Source organism: Callithrix jacchus, chromosome 8, assembly GCF_049354715.1.
Source record: "Callithrix jacchus isolate 240 chromosome 8, calJac240_pri, whole genome shotgun sequence".
Classification (NCBI taxonomy): domain Eukaryota; kingdom Metazoa; phylum Chordata; class Mammalia; order Primates; family Cebidae; genus Callithrix; species Callithrix jacchus.
In genome coordinates this window covers 16,472,205-16,497,015 of record NC_133509.1, presented here as the reverse complement: position 1 = coordinate 16,497,015, position 24,811 = coordinate 16,472,205, and the positions used below count along the sequence as shown (strand labels likewise).

Here is a 24,811-nt window from a genome sequence, read left to right as displayed (position 1 = left end):
TGCCTGTAATCCCAGCTACTCAGGAGGCTGAGGCAGGAGAATCGCTTGAACCCCGGAGGTGGAGATTGCGGTGAACCAAGATCTGGCCATTGCACTCCAGCCTGGGCAACAAGAACGAAACTCCATCTGGAAAAAAAATAAGTAAAAAAAGTGCTACTCAACCAGATCAGCAATTACCTGACTCACACAGTTCCCTAAGAATTTCACTGTATATGCTCATTGAAATTACGGGGCAGAAAGGATTTGAGTGCTTTGTTTGAATCTATGGAAATACAGTAAACATTTTGCTGCATTACTTTGAATTCTTTCATTTTACTTTATCTTTTGAGACAGCGTTTTGCTTTGTTGCCCAGGCTGGAGTGCAGGTGATATCAGCTCTCTGCAGCCTCGACCTCCTGGATTCAGGCGATCTTCCCTCAGCGAGAAACTCATCCTTCAGCCTCCCAAGTAGCTCTAACTATAGGTGTGTACCACATTTTTTTTTTTTTGGTAGAGATACGGGTCTCAATTTGTTGGCCAGGCTAATCTGGAACTCCTGGGCTCAAGTGATCTGCCTGCCTCAGTCTCCCAAAGTACTGGGATTACAGGTTTGAGCCACTGCACCTGATAGTAATTCTTTCATTTTAGTGTTTATGTCTTTCCAAAGGTGGTTTTAAAATTTCACATGTGGTTCTCTTTATCATTTTCAGTTGAGAAGGAAAAAATAAAACAACTGGCTGGTTTGGGCTTTGGATATTTCTACCTCTCATTGTGCAACACATTCAGTGACAATACAGGTTTTTAGATGGTTTGTCCATGAGCACGTCTGTTCCTACAGTTCTCCAGAACATGAGAGCCCTTCGTGCCTAATCTTGGCTTCCTGCTGATACAAGGTTTTTTAAGGTGTGAGTTGGCCAGTGATGGACCTGGGTATGCTTCCAGTAGCCACAGGTGATGTGAACACAATTCTGAGCAGTGAAAATATAAGCAAAATAACACGTATGCTTGGTGAACAATCAGAATGAACTATGAGAAGCCAAACCTGCCTGATTGGTAGGAATAGGGGGCAGGGAGGTTTGAGGAGCACAAGGCTTAGACTGCTAGACCTGGAGATTTGGGGAGCCAGGGATGCCAGACGTGTTCCTTGTATGCAGAAGGGAAGTAACAAGTATTCAATGTTCACTTACCTTTCATTCCCGTGTGAAGCGGACATTCCCACTTTGCAAAAAAAAAAAGGGGGGGGTGGAGCTCAGGAGAACTAGAAAGCAGATGGCACTAAGAGGACTTCATTCAGTATCAGATGAATAATATATGTGGGCCTCCTAATTTAATTTTCAAATTGTTCTTTAGAAAGATTTTTAGCTATCTTTTTTTTAAAAAGCCAGGCCATCCCAGGCACGGTGGCTCTTGCCTATAGCCCCGGCCATTCAGGAGGCTGAGGCGGGAGAATGGTTTAGCCCAGCGAAGGCTGCAGTGAGCTATGACCATGCCACTGCACTCCAAGCCTGGGCAGCAGAGACCCTGGCTGGAGCGAATATAATTTCAGCAGTTTCTCTAGCTCCTTAGCAGAGAAGTTTCTGTCAAATGTGTACAGCATCAGAAACCAAGAGGTGGCAGCAGTGTTCTCCACTGAACATGAGGTTGGCTCTTGGTGTTGCTTTGCTGTGGCTGTCATTTGCCATCGATGATGGTTCTCTTCCTCCAGGGGAGAGGGAGAGAATGCAGTCTGAGTGGGGGAAGAAAGCTAGCCATGCACTTGTTGCCACTGGATTCATTTTAGTTATGATTGTATTGTTTAACTGAGTTTGATATTTACAACATCCCTAGCTATGTTCTGCTTTTCTAGATGCTATCCTTTTCCCGTTAGCATTCCCTCCTTTGACACTTGTTCACTGAATGAACACAAAGAATTCCTAGTTACCTCTCCAGAGCCCCACTGTCATTACAGATGAGGAAGCTAATGCAGGTGAGAAAAAGGACTAGGAGCATGTGCCATGCATGGAGTCAGAGTGGGGTTTTCATCGGGTTCACCCACCCACTTACTAGTTTGTAACCTCAGAGCTTCCACTTCCCCATCCCCGACATGGGGTCACACTGTCATGGGACTGCGAGGAATGACATGCCGCACAGATGACCACAGTGCTACTGTTGCGGTTAATGGGTGAAGGCAGAGCAGGCACCTAACATGGATATAGGCTATCAACTTACTTTTGTGACACCATCCTCACTAGTTCACAAATGCCCGTTAGTACAGGCTGAGCATCCCTTAACTGAAATGCTTGAGACCATTTGTGTTTCAGAGTTCTATTCTTTTTCCAGACTTTGGAATATTTGTATATACTTAAGGTTTTTATATACACTTTATGATCTTAATTTTAAACAAGGTCCGGCTGTCACCCAGTCTCAAGTATAACGGTACAAACACAGCTCACTGCAGCCACAAGTCCATGCCACCACACTGCGCTAATTAAAAAAAATTTTTTGAGACAGTCTCACTCTGTCACCCAGGCTGGAGTGCAATGGTGTAATCTCAGCTCACTGCAAGCTTGGCCTCATGGGTTCAAGTGATTCTCCTGCCTCAGCCTCCCAAGTAGCTGGGATTACAGGAGCATGCTACCACAAATGGGGAATTTTTTGCATTTTTAGTAGAGGCAGGGTTTTTCTGTTAGCCAGGATGATCTCAATCTCCTGACCTTATGATCCATCACCTTGGCATCCCAAAGTGCTGGGAACAGGCATGAGCCACTGCATCCAGCTAAAAAATTATAGAGGGTGTGTTAGACAGGCTGGCCTCAAACTCTTGGGCTTAAGTCTTCCATCTGCCTCAGCCTCCCAAAGTGCAGGATCCCAGGCATGAACCATCAGGACTGGCCTATGGTTTTAATATACAGGTTGGGCGTTCCTAACCTAAAAAATTCAAAATGTTCCAATGAGCATTTCCTTTGAGTGTCATGTGTTTTAAATTTTGGGTTAAGGGATGCTTAAGCTGTGTATTAAAAACACAAAACTGGCCAGGTGTGGTGACTCAAACTTGCAAATCCCAGCACTTTGGGAGGTTAAGATTTTTCTACAAACACTTAACCAGGCATGGTGGTGTGCCCATATTCCCAGCTCCTTGGAAGTGGCTGAGGTGAGAAGATCGATTTGAGCTTGGGAGTTTGAAAGCTGCAGTAAGCCATGACTGTACCACTGCAGCCTGGGCCACAGAAAGACCCCATCTCAAAAAAATTAAAACACAGATCTGTAATGACACCTGCATCCTCCTACCCATGGTTAACCACCTTACTCAAGGTTTTTGAACTTATGAAAAGCTCCAAGTGTTGCTTTGAACATTCCCAGGCATGTATCCTAATGCCCACTGTAGTTTCTCTTGAGCAATGCCTCAAAGCAGAACTGCCATTTCCCCCCAACCAAAGTTGCTGGAATAACTTACACAAATTGATCTTTTCACATTAGCCTGAAGACAGTCACTGCTGGAAGTCATGCTTTTCATCACCGAAAGTCTTCATCTATTAAATGCTGATGGAGGTAAGGATAAGACTCATTCATATGCAAGTGCCAGTCACACTTAATGGCTACTCTGAACACACAATACTCATGGTATAGTATATAAATCCAAACCTGAAAAGTTGAGATTTCCATTCCAGCTACTGTGAAACAAAAAAAGCTTAGTTTTTGGAACACGGGTTTGAATCTTACCTACTTTGTGTAACTGGGGACCTTAATCGTTTATTTTCTGCACTCCTTCAGTGTTACTGTTAAACTCCCAAGCATTTGATGAGACATTACGCAGCTAGGTCTGGTTGCCTGACAACCTTGGGATGTAGCAATCAACATTCTGCATAGGTCCGAGTTCTTAGGCAGGACTGTATAGCGTGTAATTACCCAGGAGGCTTTCTAAAGCTGAGGTCCGACCCCAGCGTAGGGGACACACCTTACAATCATCAAGTTTATACAGGTCACCTGGAGAAAGCATCTGCTCGGATCCTTCCTCCTGCCACCACAGAGCAGTTTTCAACACTGTACCACGAGGTACCATCTTGTTAGGTGACAGGGAAAAATCCAGCCTGTGTCATGTCAGAATAGGTTGAAAGCCAGCATTACAAAACCGAGACCATTTTTTGCAGAGCACATTCCCAAACTATGGGCAAGACCAACTGCAGTTAAAATTCAGCTTTTTATTGAACACATTATAAAAGAGGTTTAGTCAAAAAGACCAAAGCCCATGTCATCATCAGATTCCTCGGATTCTTCTTTCTTTGCTTCCACTTTCTTCTCCTCAGCTAGAAAAAAAGTAAATCGGGTTTCAGGACTTCCAATACATCATGTACATGGCCTCAATAGTGGATAAAAAATATTTAGGGAGGAAAAAAATCATGTGTACAAAACTTGCAGACTTCTAAAGCATACAGGAAGATGTGCATAGGTTATATGCAGATACATTTATAGGAAAATTAATGCCTATTTTGCCTATAATACTACATATTTTCATTTTCATTTTATCTTGTATGACTACTGCAGTATAATACATATTTTTATCTCTACACTCTGCCCTCAATACTAAAAACTCCGATTCCTACCTGGAGCAGCAGCAGTGGAGGGGGCAGGACCTCCTGCTGGTGCAGCACCAGCTGCTGGAGCAGGCCCACCAGCCCCTACATTGCAGATGAGGCTCCCAATGTTGACGTTGGCCAGGGCCTGCAATATATGTGCACGCAGAGGTAAATGCCCAGTTCTAACCTTGTTACACAGCACTCACAGCCAAAAAAGAAAAGTATCCCCGCTTCCAGTGACCAACCCTTAACACTATATACAGTGGGTTCCACAACCATGGACTCAACAGTGGACAGAAAATATTTAGGGAGAAAAAAAACCATGTGTACAAAACATGCAGACTTCTAAAGTACACAGGAAGATGTGCATAGGTTATATGCAGACACATTTATAGGAAATGGAACATCCTGGAATTTTGCGATTAGTGGAATGTCCTAGAACCAATGCCCCAGACACCGGCTTTTCTTTATTGATAATTACATTCCTATATGTTAAGACCCTCCTGAGGTAGCCAATTTCCCTCCTTTTACAAATAACATGTTGATTAAAAAAATGCAAACTTCCTGAAACTCTCAAATATTCTGTCCACAGTTCCATGTCTCCTCTTAACAGTGAATTCAAATTTTCAGTCTACTAAACAAATTTAGGACGTTTCAAAAGAGGCTCGTTAAAGTTACAACAGGTACAGTGTTTTCAATCTTTCCAAACTCTTAGAGAACACAACCCCGAGGTTAGATGCTATTAGCTTCACTTGCCAGAGATTAAGTAACCTGTACAATGGAAAACAGCCAGTGCAAGCTCCGTGGCCAGAAACCTTGTCTTTATTAGTCTTTTATATCCCAATACAAACGTACTTACTGTCAGTGAAGTCCTCTAAACCCAAATATCCATTAAATAAATGTTATACTGAAAGAACGAGGATTTGCTTGCAAATTAACATGGGTAGTGGCTATCGCCCCGGTGACCACTTTTGGGAAGAAATGACCTGATTAAGATTTTTTAAACCATAGTTTCAGATTAAAAGGGAAACCAGAATCTGAAATAAAGAAAAATAAGACTCGACAAACTTAAATCTTATTAGGTCCTAGAGATATAAATGCAACCAAATACACTTAGGAGATGCAGCGGCACGTGCGGCCTTCTGGCACTGCTGGAGGTAATCTGGCAGGTACACCTGCCCTAGTCAATCAGCAAGCCTTACCAAATCACTTTGCCACCATCACCTTACCTTTGCAAACAAGCCAGGCCAGAAAGGTTCAACATTTACACCGGCTGCTTTAATGAGGGCATTGATCTTATCCTCCTACAACAAATAAAACGTCAATCCATCAAAACGTAGCGTATGTAACACCTCCAAAAAGCTGTAAGTTAAAGGCAAGTCACTCAAAACAAGTGTACAGCACATGTTTAACCAGCTCAGATATTCTATCACGAGCAAGAGATGTGTGCCAGGCGCCCCTCAATGAAGCGAGCCCATCGCTGCTGTTTCACGGGCTGGGAATTGCCTGAGTCACACGGCTATTTTAAGTTCCAAGACCTGGGAGGTAGAGCCGAGGCTCCTGCGTTTTCCAACAAGCCACACCGTCTCGCCCCGCAGGCCTACTAGGACCGGAGGAATGCAAGGCAATTACACCGAAAGAGGTCCCATTACGTGTCCCTGAGTGAGACGAAGCGCGGGTCAGAGTGCGCAAGCGCTGCGGAAAAGCTTTTCCACACGAAGGAGCTTGGAGTCGCAGCGCTCAGCAGCAAGGGCGCTCCAAGCCCGCGGGGCCCGCACGTGGTCCAGGGGGCTCAGGCCCCGCCCCGCGCTAGAGGGTCCCGCCCCACGCCGCCGGAGTTCGCGGCCTGGCCCCGGCCAGAAATGCTGGGTCGAACGGCCTGGAGCCGCGACCGCAAGGAGAGCCGGGAGCCGCCGCCCACAGGCACCCTGGCCGCTGGCCCGCGTCCGGACTCACCGTGACGGTCACCTCATCGTCGTGCAGAATGAGGGCCGAGTAGATGCAGGCGAGCTCGGAGACGGAGGCCATGGTGCGGGTGAGTGTGAGGCTAGCGCTGCCGGACGCGGTGCTAGTCGCCGGATGAAGTGAGGGCCTCACCCCAACGCGGCCTTAGCTTCCTCGGAAGAACCGAGCACCTTGGCGGCAGCTGAGGAAAGGAGGTCAAGGATTTCGCGCAGTCCCTTTATATGACCACGCGGACCAATCGGCGCCCGCAGCGGGCGGAAGAGGCGGACCCAGGACAGACTGAAAGCGCCTGCGCGCCGCGCCGAATTCGTTCTTCCTGTTGAGGAAGTTTCTCAGCTTCTGCGAGTACGTTCTATTTTGATTAGAATAAATTATAGGACTTGAGAACGTTGAAAACACTTTTAGGATAGAGTTGCCTAGCATTCGGACTTCGTCCCCATTGGCTCCATGGGCTGCTGAACTTGGCAGGAGCTCCAGTGTGGCCCTGATGACATTGTTCCTAATCTCCTAGTTAGGTCGCGGCCTTCCCAGCCGGCGCTAACCCTGAAGGTAAGGGCTGCGTCACATCTTGGAGGCCCCTGCTTAGTGCAGGGTCTCGGGTAAGATAGGAGGAAGGGAGGAACTAACAGCGTTATGAGATCAGTAGACGTGGAGCGCTTACTATGTCCCAGGCACTGAGCCGCATTCTGCAAGGATTCACGTAATCCTCACACAGCTGGGGTTGGATGTCATCTCCATCTTGCAAACGGCAAAACTAAGTCTTAGAGCTGGTAACTAGCCCAAGATTGTGTACTTACCGCGCGGTGGAGCGTGGAGTTGGAATCCGGAAGCCTAACTTCACTGCCTCCTGCTTGCGGAGTGGGAATTGATATATGAATAAATTGTCTACGACCTGTTATCTGAACCTAGTTTAAATTCGTACCTTCAAAACTGGTCATCTTTGCATTCCTCGTGGAATTTGCTTACTTTACTGAAAAGTTAGTTCAATGTATTTTGTTTTCGGGAACCTTCTTTAGCCCATGCCATTATTTCATAATCATCTCCGAAGAAACTTTTCAATTGGAATCCACCAATCTGGAATCCCACTTGGGTCTATCTTAACTACAAACATAAATATTTTAATATCCCTATTTTTTAAAAAAAAAAGCTTTTATAAAGCTATCAAACTTTTAAAAAATAAAACTATTCCGTTTTCATCCAAATCTAAGAAGCCATTATAGTAGTCGGGCACGGTGGCTTACGCCTCTAATCCCAGCACTTTGGGAGGCCGAGGCGGGCGGATCATCTAAGGTCAAGAGTTCTAGACCAGCCTGACCAACATGGAGAAACCCTGTCTCTACTAAAAATACAAAATTAGCCAGGCATGGTAGCGCATGCCTATAATCCCAGCTATTCAGGAGGCTGAGGCAGGAGAGTCGCTTGAACCTAGGAGGCGGAGGTTGCAGTGAGGTGAGATTGTGCCACTGCACTCCAGCCTGGGTAACAAGAGCAAAACTCCGTTTCAAAAACAACAGCAGCAAAGAAAAAGGAAGCCATTATAGTGGAATTTTGGTCAACAAAAGTTAAAAGCTATTAAAAATCCAAACATTTCCAAAGCTACAATGAATCAGTCCAAAATACTGTTCCTCCAGCAAATGTGCTAAAAACCTAATCTTTTTTTTTTTTTAGGGGAGGAAAGAAAAAGGAGTGAAGGAGAGGAAGAAAGGAAGAAAAAGAGGGAGAGAGAACGGAAATGTTGCTTTATTCTAAAAATGGTTATTAATAATGGCCGATCAATATTTCATCTAAACCTATGAGTAGGTGTGATGCGGTATTGACAAGAATGTATATTTTGTATATTTAAAGTGGAGAGCTCTATAAATATTTATTAAGTTTACTTGTTCCGGATCTGAGTTCAAGTCCTGGATATTCTTATTAATTTTCTGTCTCATTGAGTCTAAATCTCTTTATAGGTCTTATGTATCTGGGTGTTTGGATCGTTAGCTCTTATTGTTGCATTGATCCTTTTATCACTATATCTTTGTTGCTTTAAAATCTATTTTATCAGATGCGAGAATTGCAACTCCTGCTTTTTTATTTGTTTATTTATTTTTGCTCTCCATTTGGTTGGTAAGTCTTTCTCCATCCCTTTGTTTTGAGTCTTTGTGTATCCTTGCATGTGAAATGGGTCTGGATGTAGCATACCATTGGGTTTTGGCTGTATCTTTTGATTGGGGGATTTAGTCTATTTAAATTTAGGATTACTGCCATTTGATGTTAACTGGCTATTTTATCCATTCGTTGATATAAATTCTTTATGTTGATGCTCTTCACTTTTTGGTATATTTTTAGAAAGGCTAATACTGGTTGTTTCTTTCTATGTGTAATGCTTCTTTCAGAAGCTCCTGTAAAGCAGGCCTGGTGGTAATAAAATCTCTGAGTACTTGCTTGTTCATAAAAGATTTTATTTTTCCTTCAGTTGTGAAGCTTAGTTTGGCTGGATATGAAATTCTGGGCTGAAAGTTCTGTTCTTTAAGGATGTTGAATATTGGCCCCCACTCTCTTCTGGCTTGTAGTGTTTCTGCTGAGAGATCTGCTGTAAGTTTGCTAGGCTTCCCTTTGTGGGTAACCTGATCTTTCTCTCTGGCTGCCCTTAGTATTTTCTCCTTCGTTTCAACCCTGGAGAATCTAGCGATTATGTGCCGTGGGGTTACTCTTGAGGAATATCTTTGTGGTGTTCTCTGTATTACCTGGGGTTGAATATTGTCCTGCTTTGCTAGGTTGGGAAAGTTTTCCTGAATAATATCCTGAAGAGTATTTTCCAGCTTGGATTCATTCTCTCCGTCGCATTCAGGTACACCTATCAAACGTAAATTAGGTCTTTTCACATAGTCCCACATTTCTTGGAGAATTTGCTCATTCCTTTTTATCCTTTTTTCTCTATTCTTGTCTTCTCGTTTTATTTCATTAAGTTGGTCTTCGACCTCTGATATCCTTTCTTCTGCTTGATCAATTTGAGTGTTTAAACCTGTGCATACTTCTCGGAGTTCTCATATTGTATTCTTCAGTTCCATTAATTCATTTATATTCCTCTCTAAATTGTCTATTCTCATTAGGCTTTCATCAAACCTTTTTTCAAAGTTCTTAGTTTCTTTACATTGGGCTACAACATGTTCTTTTAACTCACAGAAGTTTCTTATTATCCACCTTCTGAAGCCTGATTCTATTAATGGAATGCACTCGTTCTCCATCAAGCCTTGTTCCCTTGTTGATGAGGAACTGTGATCCTCTTTAGAGGGAGAGGCATTCTGATTTTGAGTATTCTCAGCCTTTTTAAGCTGGTTTCTTCCCATCGTTGTAAATGTATCCACCTGTCGTCTTTGTAATTACCAACTTTCAAATTAGGTCTCTGCATGGGCGTCCAAGTTGTTAATTCCCAGGGCGGAAATTTGAGCAACCCACTGCGGCCAAAACAGTGGCATTAAGACTGATGGTGCTTTTCTGCCTGGGAATCTCCAGTCTGGCTCCTTCTTGAGTCCGTAATAGGCGACTCTGCCTTCCCGGAGCTCCAAACGTCGGTCAAAAGGGGAACCAGTCCCGTTTACTCTGCACCAAGAGCTGCTGCGCCGAGGTGCCAGCAAAACCACTGCGCTGGCCACAAAAGTCGTTCTGGCGACCCCTGGGGGCTCCTCCACTGGGAATCTTCTGGCCCGTGAGCGACAAAAATTTGTCAGAGTGTGGCGTCCTCTCACTCTCTGTGCTTTCACTGGGAGCTGCTATCCCGAGATGTTAGCGATCAGCCATCTTGGCCTCTAAAAACCTAATCTGATTGGCAGTTGTCACGTTGTGGTCATTGAGGAAATAATCTTTTTCTTTGCTTATACATTATAGATAATACTTTTACAGTAAGCACTAACCACAGCTATTCAAGAGAACTAGTTAAGCAAAATATCAATACGCATTTCTTTTGGTGTTGTCAAAGGATTTAGTGGATTCATTACTTCCGACAAGTTCCACTGCCCCATATTCTATCATAGTAAAAATTTCCTATTAATATTTTGAAAAGACTGCAATAAGCCATTTAAATTTTTTTAAAGTGGGCTGGGGCAGGGCATGATGGTTCATGCCTGTAATCCAAGCACTTTTGGGAGGCTAAGGCAAGAGGATCGCTTGAGCCTGGGAGTTCAAGACCAGTCTGGGCAGCACAGTGAGATCCAGTCTCGATTATCTTGTTTTGTTTTTTTGAGATAGTCTCACTCGGTTGCCTGGGCTGGAGCACAGTGGCACCATCACAGCTCACTGCAACCTGTCTCCCAGGCTCAGGCAATCCTCCCACCTCAGCCTCCCCAGTAGGTGGGACTGTAGGTGCACGCCATCACACCTGGCTAGTTTTTAAATATTTTGTAGGGATGGCATTTTGCCATGTTACCCAGGCTGGTCTCAAACTCCTGAGCTCAAGCCATCCTGTTTCAGCCTCTGAAAATGCTGGAATTACAGGTATTAGCCACTGTGCCCAGGCTATTATTTTAAATAATCACTTAAAAAGCAGGCTGGGTTCAGCGGCCCATGCGTGTAATCCTAGCACTCTGAAGCCAAGTCAGGAGGATTGCTTGAGCCCAAAAGTTTGAGACCAGACAAGGCCACAGAGCAAGGCCCCATCTCTACAAAAAATAAAATTGGCCAGATATGCAGGCATTTGTCTGTAGTTGCAGCTACTCATGAGGCTGAGGTGACAGGATTGCTTGAGCCTGAGAGTGAACTGTGATCATACCATTGCATTCCAGTTGGGGTGACAGAATGAGACCCCATCTCAAAGAAAAAAAAAAAGCTAGTCTGGGCAACATAGCAAGACTGTCTCTACCAAAAAAAAAAATGTTTTTTTTAAATTAGCTGGGCATGGTGGTAAACACCTGTAGTCCCGACTACTTGGAGGCTGAGGCAGGAGGATCACTTGAGTCCAGGAGTTTAGGGTCACAGTGAGCCATGCCCACACCACTGCATTCCAGCCTGGGCAACAGAGCAAGACCCTGTTTCTAAAAAAAAGTTTAAAAAAGGAAATCAAGAAATGGAAAGAATGAATTCTGTATCTTCTGCAGTAGGAATTTAACCTTTAGAGTGTGCTAAAGCATTCTAAAAGCACACATATAGCCTGGGCATGGTGGCTCATGCCTATAATCCCAGCACTTTGGGAGGCTGAGGCGAGAGGATCACCTGAGGTCATGAGTTTGAGACCAGCCTGACCAACATGGAGAAACCTCTACTAAAAATATGTAATTAGCCAGGCATGGTGGCACATGCCTATAATCCCAGCTACTTTGGAGGCTGAAGCAGGAGAATCACTTGAACCAGAAAGGCAGTGGTTGCCATGCGCAGAGATTGCGCCATTGCACTCCATCTCAAAAAAACGAGAAACAAAACAAAAAGACACTTATTGACATTGTTTACTACTATACTGTGAGTGACCAGTGCATTTTGTCTTTTCCCTTAACTTTGGAATCGGCTTTTGGCAAGGACTGATACCACACTTTTATTACTAATAAAAAAGATTAAACTATCATTGTAGTTTAAAAAAAAAAAAAAAGCTCAGCCTCTAAAGAAATCCAAATTAAATCCGAGTAAAATGTGTGTTCACCCATGTAATGGGATATTTCACCATGATTGCAACAGTATTTTTTCTAATTTATGTTGTCCCCAAAACATGTTTTTTGTTTAAATGTCTAGAAATCATACTTAATATGTAGATAATTATGGCTGTCACACACAAAAAGGCATTGTCCATTTAACATCATATTTTGTATTTTCTAGAGATTTCTTTTAATTAATCCCACAAACAATGAGTGCTAGGTAAATGCAGGGCACTGTGCCAGGTGCTGGGAAGATGTGTTGAATGAATGGCCATCACACACCTATGTATTTCTTAGTGCTTTTAATTTTAATTCTTTTGGAATATCTAGATGTCAAAAAGTGAATATATACATACAGAATTCAAAACAACTTCCTAAATGGTTATTGGCCAGTCATAGACATCTTTTTTTGAAAGTCTGAATTGTCAAATAGTTCTAAAGTGCATTCCTGCAACTAATAAATAGCAGCATTTGTTTATAAAACCTTAAGAAATTCAGACCAGGACTGGAAAAGTCACAATAAAAAATAAGGCGTGATCTAGATATATTCTTCCTTAATCATCTAAGACAAACGCTTGTGTGAATTAGTTTATAAGTATACATGAAATATAAAAAGCATTATAAAAAAATTCATACAGCAATGAGAAAAGGAGTCTTCCTCTGCTATTAATATTAAATATGGCAAAAAATATACTATACAAGGTTTATTGAATACTAGTTGTCTTTGGAACCACGGGAAAAGCTTTGATCTAGGTCAGTGTATGATACAGCGGAGGTCTGTGATGTTCAACAAAGCTGAAGTTCTACAAGATGACTTGGAAGACTGCTTCTGACGAGGCTTTGAAGAAATCATCCACACAAATGAAAATGTTCTTTCACTACTGGGACTGTCAGTTCATGGCTTCTTGCGCCTAAAACATAACAACCAGCACTTTTTGCAATTTGTTAACACATTCATAGCAAATCAGTCTTTAGGAGGGCTTTGAGAACTGCTGTTTTATCATGAGAAAATTCAAGTCCCTCTGAGAAGGCAAACAACTTTTATAAAATATGCTTGTCTTAGTATTAAATTTAGGAAACAGGATTTCCCATCATTATCCTGTTGCAGTAATTTTCCAAATTGCTCACTAAGGAATGTAAATGTTTAAAATGGTGTGTGTGTGTGTATAAAGAAGGGGCTTTATTAAACTATGGAAAAAGACTGGGTCAGACTCCTGAGTATGAGTTCAATAGAAGAGGAAAAGGTTCGATTCCTTCCCTACCATAGATTCTTCTATTCAGGGTTATTTATTTTAGTGAACACCTACTGCTATACCAAGACAAAGAAGCAAGTCAATAAAGAATGATTTACACAAAGCTGTCTAGTCCGCAACTAAAGCCTTTAGCCTTCCCTCCTCAGAGGTGCTCGCAGTTCAGCCTCAGAAAGCTTTATGAGCATTAGCAGAATATTAACAAAAGCCATCAATTTGCCCCCACTGTCTGCCTTGTGGCTCTGATTGCTCTCATCCAGCCTTCTGAGGCTCTCAGCATTGCAGCTGCCTATGGCAGTCTGTCCACAGGGGTCCAGATAGTCCAAGGGGAAAACAAGAACCATGTGTTTTTTCTGAAGAACAAGTGGATAATTGGTAGAAAAAGAGATAAAGACTGGAGAAGGAAAAAAGCACACAGCAAGACCCCAGTTACAGTCAGTGCTCACTTGGGTTGTGCATGATGCTGATATCCAGGTCCCAGCTGGGATCCTGCTCTCATCTCCACAGCCACGGAACACTGAGAGGAAAATGACAAGACAAAAAAGATCAGCTCCTCTCAATAGTCTATAAAATACAGTTGTTTAGCAGGCTCTACCGAGGGGAAATGCAATATTGTATTCTAGTTCAGCAGACACTTATATTAAAACACCAGTCACTCATAGTTTCTTTCTGGCACATACCACAAATGTGATGAGCCAGAAGGGTCTTTAGAGGTCATCTAAACTTACCTCATTTTAGATAAGTTCGTGAACAGAGTTGGTGGCTAAGGCCATACCTTAGGCCTTCTGACCCCTAACCTTTCCATGTTCTTTCCAAGAGCTTCACAGGAATAACAGTTGCAAGGGGATTCCTGGTGAAGTGGATTCTTGTTATTCTAAAATAGGCCCACATGGTAGACTGGCAATGTGAGATTATACCTCAGCATTTTCAAAGAGTGTAAAAATCTAGAGCTGTGAGGTTTCAAACATGACAAGCCTAATTTTGTTAAGCAGACAAATATTTAATTTTTCCCCTACCCTTGTTTCTACATCGGTCCATTCAGACTCTGCACCATCTGGTTGGGCAGGTGCTACTGTGGAAGATCTTCGTTTCCGACTACTGAAAAAGGGGAAACATGATGCAACAATTATTTTTGCATCTAAGAAGAGGGAAAATATTAGAAGTAGGGAAATACTATCTACATCCCTTTGGAGAATTAATGATAAATTTCACAGGCGATTCTGTTCCTCAAAAATGAGCAGCTAAGAAAATGACCAACTTTTATAGAGATTTTTCATGGTTACTTACCCATTTGGTGATTCTTGCTTTAAAGTCTCAATATCAGTAAATTGAACAGATTGGCCACCACCCCTTGTTTTATAAACATCACCCTAAAGCCAAAAGAAAAGGTCACTGTTACACATTGATACATCCAAATGAAAAACACATACATATTTCAAATGTTCTCACGATTCTGTTTTCTAGAATTCCCATCCACAAAATCAGATGGTACTTGGTACTTGCTGAGTCTGTTCTACGAGAACAGTTTAGAAATTTGAGGACACATATCTCACAAACAAAAGAAGTCCAACACAATGTAATCAGTAACATTTGTAATTGCAGAAAAAAATATTCCTTTTGCTCTACCTGCAATTTAAAAACTAAACTTGCACTAAGGAACAAGAAGTTTGCTGGAAATTTCTACATGCTCTAAGGCATTGTATTTTCTTCTCCGAGTGCCCCCTGCTGCCCATATTCAAATGACAGTACAGTCTTATTTGTAGCTAGTTATAATAAGAACAAAAACTCTAAATTAAACTTGAAATTAAAAGCTTTTTTGGGGGGGTCTTATCTTTTACTTCCCTGATTATTCACTGACTTTATGATCAAGGAGAATTCTTCTATAGGCAGGAAAGTAGCTTCTTTTTGGGAAATGGCTTTAGGTAGATCAATACTGAATAATTTTGATAGGTCAAATTTTAACATAGTTTTTTTTCTTTTTTTAAATCTTGAACTGACAGAGAGCAATGGGAGTTCTTTGCTTAGCTTTACTTTTAAAGTAGTGGTTAAAACTAAATACACTGTCATTAAAAAATTGAAGTACATCATGGATCTAGAATTCTAAGAACCTGAAGAATCCACCCCTATTGAAAGCATACTTAATCCCAGGTTTGATGGACTTACAACCTAAGCAGTGACTAACTTTCTGCTAACAAAAAGGTTCTATCAAATACCCACTGATGTTCCAGTTGACCCTGCCTGTGTGTCACCAGAGGAGTAGGAGGACTAATGGACTTCTGTTGAGTTTTTTAATATGTTTTTTCTGTGTAAATTCGTTTTTTTACCTTAATTAGTTTAGTTTCAATCTCCCCATCGGAGGCTAGTTCCTGGTGGGTCAGCATGTACTTCTCACACTTAGCTAGTGCTTTTTCATTTGCAACAGATACTGTGATGGCATGAGGGACATGTGGCTGCATGACTGTTTCAGTTTGCACGTTAGAGGCAGGCTTATGATCTACCCATCTGTCTCCTGCAGAGCGTGATCGTCTGTGTCGGAGACGAATTGGTGGTGCATTCTGATCAGGTTGAAAGAGGAATTGAGAAACAAGCATAACTCAGAATTAATTTAAGGGTATTATTAGAAGTGCAGCAGGTTTGGCTACATTCATTGATGACAGTATCAAAACAAACCTTTCAAAAGCTAAATATGTTATTCAGGTAATTTAAACATCTTTGCATTTAAACACAAAACTAACAAATGTCTTTAACACGAACTTGTATGTTATATATTCTACCTGGGAGTTTACCTTTCATCAAAGGATAAAAGAAAAAATTCTAGTAATGCTGCAAGTCTTTTCCTGCTTGGGGTGGTTCAGGACAAATAATTCATTTCATATTCCTGATCAAGAACCAATATTTATCCCTGCTACTGAGAGATAAGCTATTATGTCCACAACTCTGTTAAAATCTTCAATAAGATCAGTGAAAGCCCTACACCTTTTCTAGGCTTCTAAACAAAACACAAAACAATCCAAAGAACCTAAGTTATAGTACGAACTGTATGAATAAAATGATTAAAAGAAATGTAAAATACTTCTGAGTGTTTTCAGTTAAGATCTTAAAATCTCATAATAGAACTTCATGAAAAGTTCAAATACAATAATGGCTATAATATACCAACAAATTTTCCCCCCAAACATTTCATACAGGTTCAAGAAACAAACAAATACAGTGTTCAAATCAGTCTCTATCAAACAATAAAAAACTAGTTGCTAGGCCAAGCATGGTGGCACATGTCTGTAATCTCAGCACTTTGGAAGGCTGAGGTAGAGGGATCCCCTGAACTCAGAAGTTCAAGGCCAGCCTAGAAAACATGGTGAAACCCAGTCTCTATAAAAAAAAATTATTAGCTGGGCTTGGTAACACGTGTCTATAGTCCTATCTACTCAGGAGGCTGAGGTGAGAGGATCTCTTGAGCCCGTGAGGTGGAGATTGCGGTGAGCCAAGATCACACCACTGCACTCCAGCCTGGACAACAGACCCTGCCTCAAAAACAAACAAGTTGCTTCTAGTCAAATCTCATGTAAATCTGGGAAAGTTAAATTAAGCACGTTCAGCCTAAGAAAATAATATTTCATATATATGCCATAGTTACAGTTTAAAGCAAATGAATTATCTTTGGTATTTTATGAACATCTCCAGTTTGTAAAACTAATAGCTGGGCTGGTTGCAGTGGCTCACCCCTATAATTCCAACATTTGTGAGGCTGAGGTGGAAGGAGGATCACTTGATGCCAAGAGTTCAAGACCAGCTTAGGCAACGCAGCAAGGCTCTATCTCTACAAAAAATTTGAAAATTAGCCAGGTGTGATAGCACACACCTGTGGTCCAGCTACTCAGGAGGCTGAGGTAGAAGGATCTCTTGAGCCTGTAAGGTTAAGGCTGCATTGAGCCTAGATGATGCCACTGCACTCCAGCCTGGGCAACAGATCAAGACCCCACCTCAAAAAAAAAAAATCCAAAAAACAAAACTGAAAGCAAATGGAAAATTCAACACTGGTCAAGCGTGAAGACTTCAATTTCAAAATGCCCATCTGAGTAACTGAATCATTTTACCTATATAGTTACAAGAAACAAATTCAGCACTGGTGACAGCTCTAAGACATGGGCCATACAGTTTACCACTAAAGATGCTGAGCCTCAAGACAAACACAAAACATTCCATTCCTAATTTATTTAATGTTGAACACAAAAGTAAGTCTGCTCATTATCATCAAAAGCAAGGGTTTTCTTCAAACATTTCACAATAAACATACAATGAAACAAGCTTCAGAAAGATGATAATCCATACAATCTACCAGCATTTATGAAATACATTTTTTTCCTCATTGAAGTATAAATTCAGTCCACCTGACATAATTTTTGACCAACAAACTTAGACACACAGATACTAACCTTATAGTAACTTTTCTGCTGCACTTCTAAAGAGATTTTGATTTCATGTAAGAAGAATCTCTAGTAAATCCCCTTAAATATCTCATAGCCAAATTAGATACCACATTACTGTTGGCAAGGCATAAGCAGGCCTTGAATAGTTTCCAGCCTATAAACTTTCATAAAATGGCTGACTAAAGTTGATCAGAATGACCATTTACCATAATTTGCTGTCTTTTATAAAAATGTTTAAGAAAAAGTCTGCAAAGTAAAGAACTTAAGAGACTTTAGAATCATCTGTTTCCTCGGTAAATAACTTGGGATTCATCACCATTACTTAATAATCAGGAACTCAGGCCACCTAAATGAACATTTATCTATACCCTGACTTATACATGAAAATCTAAAGTAAAAGTTTCCTGTAAGATTTATTTAAAAGAAAAATTCTAAAAGAGCTTTGTTAAGATTTTACTAAATATAAAATTCACAAACACTAACTTGGTCCATTATTCAGACTCAAATGAAACTTTACCTTAATCTTTAAGAAGAAAAATGTGAAAGTGAATTTAATTTAAATACCCTTGAATGAGGCAAACCACTTATAAACTGAGATAAATACCTCAAGATTAAAAGCAATTTATTGGGCACGGAAATCAGTAGTTTTCAAATAACTGACTTGGACTCTTCAAGGAAAATAGTCAATGTCATAAAAATCAAAAAAGTAGGGGGGACTATTTTATATTAAAAGAGATAAAAGAAATAATCATGATATGCAATGCATACACTTCATAGAATCATGGATTGAAAAAAGAAAAGCTGCCTGGGCACAGTGGCTTGCTTGTAATCTCAGCACCTTGGGAGGCCAAGACAGGAGAATTGCTGGAACTCAAGAGTTCAATACCAGCCTGGGCAACATGATGAGACCTTGTCTCTAGTAAAAATAAAAAATTAAGCTGGTGGCATGTCTGTAGTCTCAGCTACTCAAGAAGCTGAGGTGAGAGGATCACTTCAGCTCAGGAAGACTGAGGCTGCAGTGAACCACAATCATGCCACTGTACTCCATCCTGGATGACAGAGTAAGACCCTGTCTCAAAAAAAAAAAAAAAAAAAGCCAATTTTGGCACAACTGCATAATGTCCCAATAGAGGATATTTATTTAATTAATGTTTATTTTCTTGTATGTAATGAAGATTGTGGCTAGGTAGCACAATGTCCTTATTCTTAGAGATTAAGTGTCTCTAAGTCTATGATTTACTTTTACAAAGCTTATTTATCTAAGTAACAATTGGTAAACTTAGGCAGGGAGGAAAAGACATTACCATATTATTCTTTCAACTTAGCTTTGGGTCTGAAATTTTTCAAAACAAAAATTTGGGAAAACAATTTTTAAAACGAGGTCTCAAAAGGAGGTACAAAAAATCTAATTTGAGGAAGGGAAACCAAAAGAAAAATATGGAAAGTATGCTCTAAAACACATTCACCAATTTTGTGCAAAGCTTATTAGCTTATGCAGCTGAAAAGTGCAGACTACGCTGGGAGGCACCAAATTGACTTGTATTCACTGAACACACTTCTGTTGGCAGATGTGTTTAGGCTTTTTCAGATGAGGAGCCAGGCCTCAATTTCAGTGAGTCAATGTTTCAAATTAACTGAGAAATTAGACCTTCTTTATACTATAGCCCAACCATTTTTCCAGTGAACTTTCAGAACCAAGTTACAAAAAACAAGATAAAATCTATTGCTACAATGCGTTAAAATACTGGCACTAACCCTGCAGCAATGATCCTCTTCTATTTCTAGCTCATTTCTGAATGTAGGAACCACCTCCCTGCCTTCAGTCCAGTACATCCCTCGCCTTCTGTCTGACACGATACAAGCTTTGCTTTGTCCTGGCTCCTGCTGCCTACGCCTTGCAATAGATGTGTCTCTGAGAGGTGTGTTGCACGTAGGAATTTTCTGCTCCCATTCCGAGATACAGGAAGCTACAGAAATGCTGCTGCAAGAGTTAGAGCGCCTATGTAGCTGTGGCTGGCTCATGAGTTGCTGGCCGTTGGAAATCTGAGCAATATAGTTACTAGAAAGCTAGAAAAATTGGAGAGAAATTAATAAGCAAGACTGAAAAACTGAGAGAAACATTTCATTACTTTTCTATAATTTTAGCACATAAAGACAATATTACAGATCATTATTTGTACTAGTTTTTTGTGCTAAACTAGTGTTTATTCTAAATTTTTAAATAGTCTTAAAGAGAAATTTCAGAAACACAACTATAAAATATAAAAATTCTCATAGAAAGTCATCTAATCTTTAGAGAATAAAATTTCTCTAGTACAAAGTTATTACACAACTACAAATAACTTACAGGGACAGGTGATGGAGAAACAGATCTTAGAGTAACTTTTTCTCGATCTCGCTCCCGAGAGGGTCTCTCTGGCTTCTCAATTTTAGGTTCAGTAACAATAGCCTTCAGTTGTTTCAGCTTTTCATCTTTGACCCAGAGTTTATTCTGCATCTCAAGCTGTTTGGCTGCCACTCTACGCTCCTACAGATCATCAATGGCAATATATATTATAATTCAATCACAGCAAACGCGTACATCAGATTACCCAATCACTTTATTTCCTAAAAATGACAGTTCTCTAATTCTTCCTAAAAGTTAACGACCACCACCAAAACCCTACCACAAATACAGTAATTCAAAATATTGAACCTAACTACAATGTACAATAAATCATCCAACTCTGAGACAACCACTACACGAATGACACTCACACATTCTTTCTCCCACTTCATTGTCGTTTCTGTCACCATGCCTTGCAACCTGGCCTCTAATCTGCGTTTGTCAGAAAACTGTCGCTGAAGTTTCTGGTTCTGAGTTTCAAGTTCCTGTTGCAAATTGCGTTTATCTTCTTCATAGATAGTAGTTGTTTTCTCTAAAATCTCAATCTAGGAAGGTAGATCGTTATGTTCAATATTGGATATGTAAACATTTCATGTCGCTATAAAATAGTCTTTCTTAATTTGCTTATGCAAGCATATTTGTGGAAAGAAAAACCATGGAGAAAGCACTTTTTTCTCTAACATTTCATCTGAATTCCCACCCCTATTCTCAGAAATGAGAACACATTAAACAAACTCCTCACCCAAAGACAGTTATAACTAACCTTATGTGAAAATTACTTTCTCCTGAAATTAAGGCCTAAAATTTTTTTACACTATTTTCAGAATTTAAAAAACCTATATTCGTTAAGACTAACTTCTCTTTAGAATGCATGGGTACCCTACCGAACCACTAAATGATCCTCTGTAAATGAGAGAGCAAACATATATTACACAGTGCTGCAATGCTTCCCAACAAAACAGTATTTCCTCCTACCCCATAGCAAGAGATTGATCTTGAGTTTATACTTTTACAATCTGATTTGTAAATCAAATACAGACCCAATTAAGCTTTACTGAGTAACTGTTATGTCCAAGGTATTATGCTGGCACTTTCATACCATTTCATTTAATTATCTCATAAGAAAAAAAAGCATACTAAGGAAATATTTCTAATAAATTGAAAAGCAAGCTATAACCAGAGCTAAGCTCTAGAAAGCTCCCTTGTTTAGGTCAGAGAACATCTTTTTCAACTGTTAAAACTCTCATAAAATTAACATGATGCTTTTCTTCATTTCACTCCCATTTCCTGTTTAGCACGGGATGAGGATTAGTAAATAACCAAGTGAGAAGTTTTTGTATTTTTATTTTTGGAGACAGGCTCTTGCTCTGTCACCTAGGCTGGAGTGCAGTCGTGTAATCTCAGCTCACTGCAGCCTCAACCTCCCAGGCTCAAGCTATTCTCCCATCTCAGCCTTCCAAGAAGCTGGGACTACAGGCATGCACCACAGTGCCTGGCTAATTTTTTTTGTAGATATGGGGTTTCACAATGTTGCCCAGTCTGGTCTGGAACGCCTGGGATCAAGTGATCTGCCTGCCTTGGCCTCCCAATGTGCTGAAACTATAGGCATGGACTACCTCACTCAGCCTGAGAACTCTCTTTTTTTTTTTTTTTGAGATGGAGTCTCGCTCTTGTCACCCAGGATGGAGTGCAGTGGTGCAATCTTGGCTCACTGCAAACTCTGCCTCTCGGGTTCAAGCGATTCTCCTCCCTCAGCCTCGCAAGTAGCTGGGATTACAGGTACCCTCCACCACCCGCACTGATTTTTGTATTTTAGTAGAGAGGTTTCGCCATGTTGGCCAGGCTGGTCTCAAACTCCTGACCTAAGGTGATCAGCCGGCCTCAGCCTCCCAAAGTGCTGGGATTACCACCGTGAGCCACCGAGCCTGGCCCAGAACTCCTAATAAGCAGCATTTACAGGCTGTTGGAGCACAACAGATCCCTCAGAGACCAGTGTTAAAACACCAGCACATACATCTATCATAATGTCAAAACAAACCTTATATTCTAAAGTTTTGTTTTTCTTTTCCAGTCGTTCTATTTCCAATTTCTGTCCTGAGATCATCTTTTCCTTTTCATTTAGTTTCCCCTGCATGTAGTTTTCTTTACTTAAGACGGCATTGTCAAATTCTTGTAACAAAGCTTTAAAAGTATTAGCTGAAACAAAAACATACAAGCCAAGTTTTACTCTGGTTCTAAAACATACAATGAAGTCAACTTTTATTAGCAGACACTAAATAAAATGTAGTTATTCAGCAAATCTCTGTGAAAATCAGTCTATCATAAGAAAACAAGTTTAGAGGGAAATCAGGAACTTAATTCTCAAATTGACAAGATAGATATTCACAGAAGCTTTCTGTTAAATGCTGAAAAAATACTCAAGTCTTTCACTGTGCACTATAGCATTCTCTTCCCAATCCTTACAGTTACTCTGCTTCACAATAACAAATGCACAAATAGAAATAACACTACATTTGGGGTTAGTTAAACCTGAGTTGAAATCCCTTGTACATCACATACCAGTTATGACTTAGGCAAGTTAATTAGTATTCTTGAGCAAATTTCATTTTAGTATGGAAATTTAAATACCATTTTATCTCACAACTTTTTGGTAGATTAAAATGAATAATGATAATAAAAATAGTAGATGCAATCATTCACTGAGATACATTCATCACGTACCAGATATTGTTCTACAGGATTTTCACACATTATCTCATTTATCTTCACAACATATCCTGAGGTAGAAACAATTACAATCCCCATTATGTAGACAGGGGAAACTAAAAAATATTTTTTTATGTTTCCATCACTTGGTAAAAAAACAACAGCAAAAACACACACACTCACTTTTTTCTCTTTGACTTTCTTAGAATACAGAAAAAAGCTGTGGAAAAACTCCTTGTCATTCTAATGAATGCCTTGAGTGCGTAAAAGTTACAAAGACACGATCTTCTTTAACTTCCTTAAAGATGCAATCTACCATAAAACTCAGATTCATTGAAAATACTTTCAATGTTAGAAGTTGAAATTATTGCAAACTGGCCGGGCATGGTGGCTCATGGCTGTAATCTCGAGCACTTTGGGAGGCTGAGGCAGGCGGATCACTTGAGGTCAGGAGTTTGAGACCAGTCTGGCCAACATGGCGAAACCCCGTCTCCACTAACAGTACAAAAATAAGCTGGGCGTGGTGGTGTGTGCTTGTAGTCCCAGCTACTCAGGAGCATGGGACAGGAGAATTGCTTGAACCCAGAGGCAGAGGTTGCAGGGGACCAAGATCGCGCCACTTCACTCCAGCTTGGAGGACAGAGTGAAACTGTCTCAAAATTATTGCAAATAGTTTTGCCCTTACATTGTTTGTTAAACTCATCAATCATTATTTGTCGTAGGAGATGTCGTTTCTCTAAGGCTTCAATCAGCCTTGGAAGTGTCTGCTCATCGTTGATATCCAAAATTTCGCATGATGGCAAAGGCGGAAAACTCTGCAAAACCACGTCGGTAACCAATGGTTCTGTATTGAGTTACAGAGAATTATAGAGAGTTACAAAGGAGAGAAAGAACTTAAACAAGTTTAACACTCAATACAGCCCCAGTCCAACTAACCATGCAATTTCTTGAGTTGACATAAGTTTACTTCCCTAAAAATGAGAGAATCATAGTATGCAAAATAAGCTCATTTAAATTTTGTTATTATGCACTTGGTTCTTGAGAAGGTATGTAAACATTTCTTGTATGAAATAATTTAAAAAAAAAAAAAGAGACAGACCAATAGTGGACAAATGATACAACACCAAATCATACCATCTCCAACTGGACCTCGAGGCTGGTTCCTATATCGCCTCCCAGGCGTTAAACCACATATGACCTTGTCTATAGGTCTTGCTACTTCAACTTCCTGAGTCACTTCCGCAAATCTCATGACTTGCTAAAACACAAAACAAATGGAGTTTAAAAACAAGATATGCAAGTCCCAGAAATTACTACATGAAGCAAAGACTGCTTATTTTTATTTATTTGAGACAGAGTCTCACGGTCACCAGGCTGGAGTGCAGTGGCATGAACATGACTCACTGCAACTTCGACCTCCCAGGCAGCCTCAATTGATCGTCCCACCTCAGCCTCCCAATGTGTTGGGTTTACAAGCATGAGCCACCACACCAAGCCTAGTTTCCTTCTACAGTCAAGGGTTCTCTATCAATTTATAAAATATTCCAAATGTCATTCTTCTCATCCAAATAACCGTTTTCCCTACATAAACTCAAGACGTCATAGGACAAATAAAATTACCAAGCTTTCTTCATAATCTTCAGCCTTTGGATTCACACACACAATCATACGCACTTTTCCTTCCCCATCAAAGTAGTTCTTGAACAGATGGGTTAACTTTGAGTCTCGATATGGAACCATCTACAAAGACATTCAAATCCAAATGTATTACACAAAAACGCACACAAATGAAACGATACAAAAGATCAGAGGCTGTTGCTTACCTTGTTAGTCCCATACATTTGGTTCTCTCTCAGGACATCCATACATGTTCTTAGCGTCATTAGTGACTGATTAATATTACCTAGAGAAAAATATACATAGAAGCTATTTGAGAACAACA

At 40.6% G+C, this 24,811-nt stretch overlaps 2 protein-coding genes, 1 long non-coding RNA gene and 1 pseudogene across 12 annotated transcripts in view; 2 read left to right on the top strand and 2 right to left on the bottom strand.

Annotated features, from left to right (window-relative positions):
* The first annotated feature begins 1,523 nt into the window (after positions 1-1,523).
* LOC118145187 (small nucleolar RNA U3) lies at positions 1,524-1,714 on the top strand (annotated as a pseudogene).
* Positions 1,715-4,142: 2,428 nt separating this feature from the next.
* Positions 4,143-6,688, bottom strand: RPLP1 (ribosomal protein lateral stalk subunit P1). Its single transcript, XM_002753283.6, has 4 exons — positions 6,489-6,688; positions 5,762-5,836; positions 4,560-4,677; positions 4,143-4,262 (listed from the first exon to the last, which is right to left on the bottom strand). The coding sequence occupies exons 1-4, from the start codon at positions 6,558-6,560 to the stop codon at positions 4,183-4,185; spliced, it is 345 nt and encodes a 114-aa protein (XP_002753329.1). The 5' UTR covers positions 6,561-6,688; the 3' UTR covers positions 4,143-4,182.
* A 118-nt stretch (positions 6,689-6,806) lies between these two features.
* On the top strand, positions 6,807-13,302 carry LOC128928744 (uncharacterized). Its single transcript, XR_008474197.2, has 2 exons — positions 6,807-7,046; positions 8,166-13,302. It is a non-coding gene; the product is annotated as an uncharacterized LOC128928744 (long non-coding RNA).
* The window catches only part of KIF23 (kinesin family member 23), a 32,156-nt gene continuing 19,730 nt past the window's right edge, over positions 12,386-24,811 (bottom strand). For 4 of the 10 annotated variants that reach the window (XM_035259041.3, XM_009005138.5, XM_035259045.3 and 1 more), the window contains 13 exons: positions 24,693-24,772; positions 24,490-24,609; positions 24,004-24,127; positions 23,555-23,713; positions 22,202-22,359; positions 20,535-20,708; positions 20,125-20,304; positions 19,533-19,844; positions 15,675-15,905; positions 14,638-14,720; positions 14,367-14,448; positions 13,797-13,867; positions 12,386-13,011 (listed from right to left, as the gene is read on the bottom strand). In XM_035259041.3, the coding sequence (XP_035114932.2) occupies positions 12,996-13,011; positions 13,797-13,867; positions 14,367-14,448; positions 14,638-14,720; positions 15,675-15,905; positions 19,533-19,844; positions 20,125-20,304; positions 20,535-20,708; positions 22,202-22,359; positions 23,555-23,713; positions 24,004-24,127; positions 24,490-24,609; positions 24,693-24,772 (1,790 nt within the window). In that variant the 3' untranslated portion in view covers positions 12,386-12,995. The remainder of the gene's footprint in view (positions 13,012-13,796; positions 13,868-14,366; positions 14,449-14,637; positions 14,721-15,674; positions 15,906-19,532; positions 19,845-20,124; positions 20,305-20,534; positions 20,709-22,201; positions 22,360-23,554; positions 23,714-24,003; positions 24,128-24,489; positions 24,610-24,692; positions 24,773-24,811) is intronic. The other 6 variants (XM_035259043.3, XM_078333504.1, XM_054239408.2 and 3 more) reach the window with 5 other exon arrangements.

Bases quoted from the DNA above. Each gene is read 5' to 3' on its own strand.
- RPLP1 (XM_002753283.6), bottom strand. From the start codon at position 6,560: ATGGCCTCCGTCTCCGAGCTCGCCTGCATCTACTCGGCCCTCATTCTG. The intron at 5,837-6,488 runs GTGAGTCCGGAC...TATTTGTTGTAG, and splicing joins ACGATGAGGTGACCGTCACG to GAGGATAAGATCAATGCCCT. The intron at 4,678-5,761 runs GTAAGGTGATGG...CATATATTGCAG, and splicing joins GGCCTGGCTTGTTTGCAAAG to GCCCTGGCCAACGTCAACAT.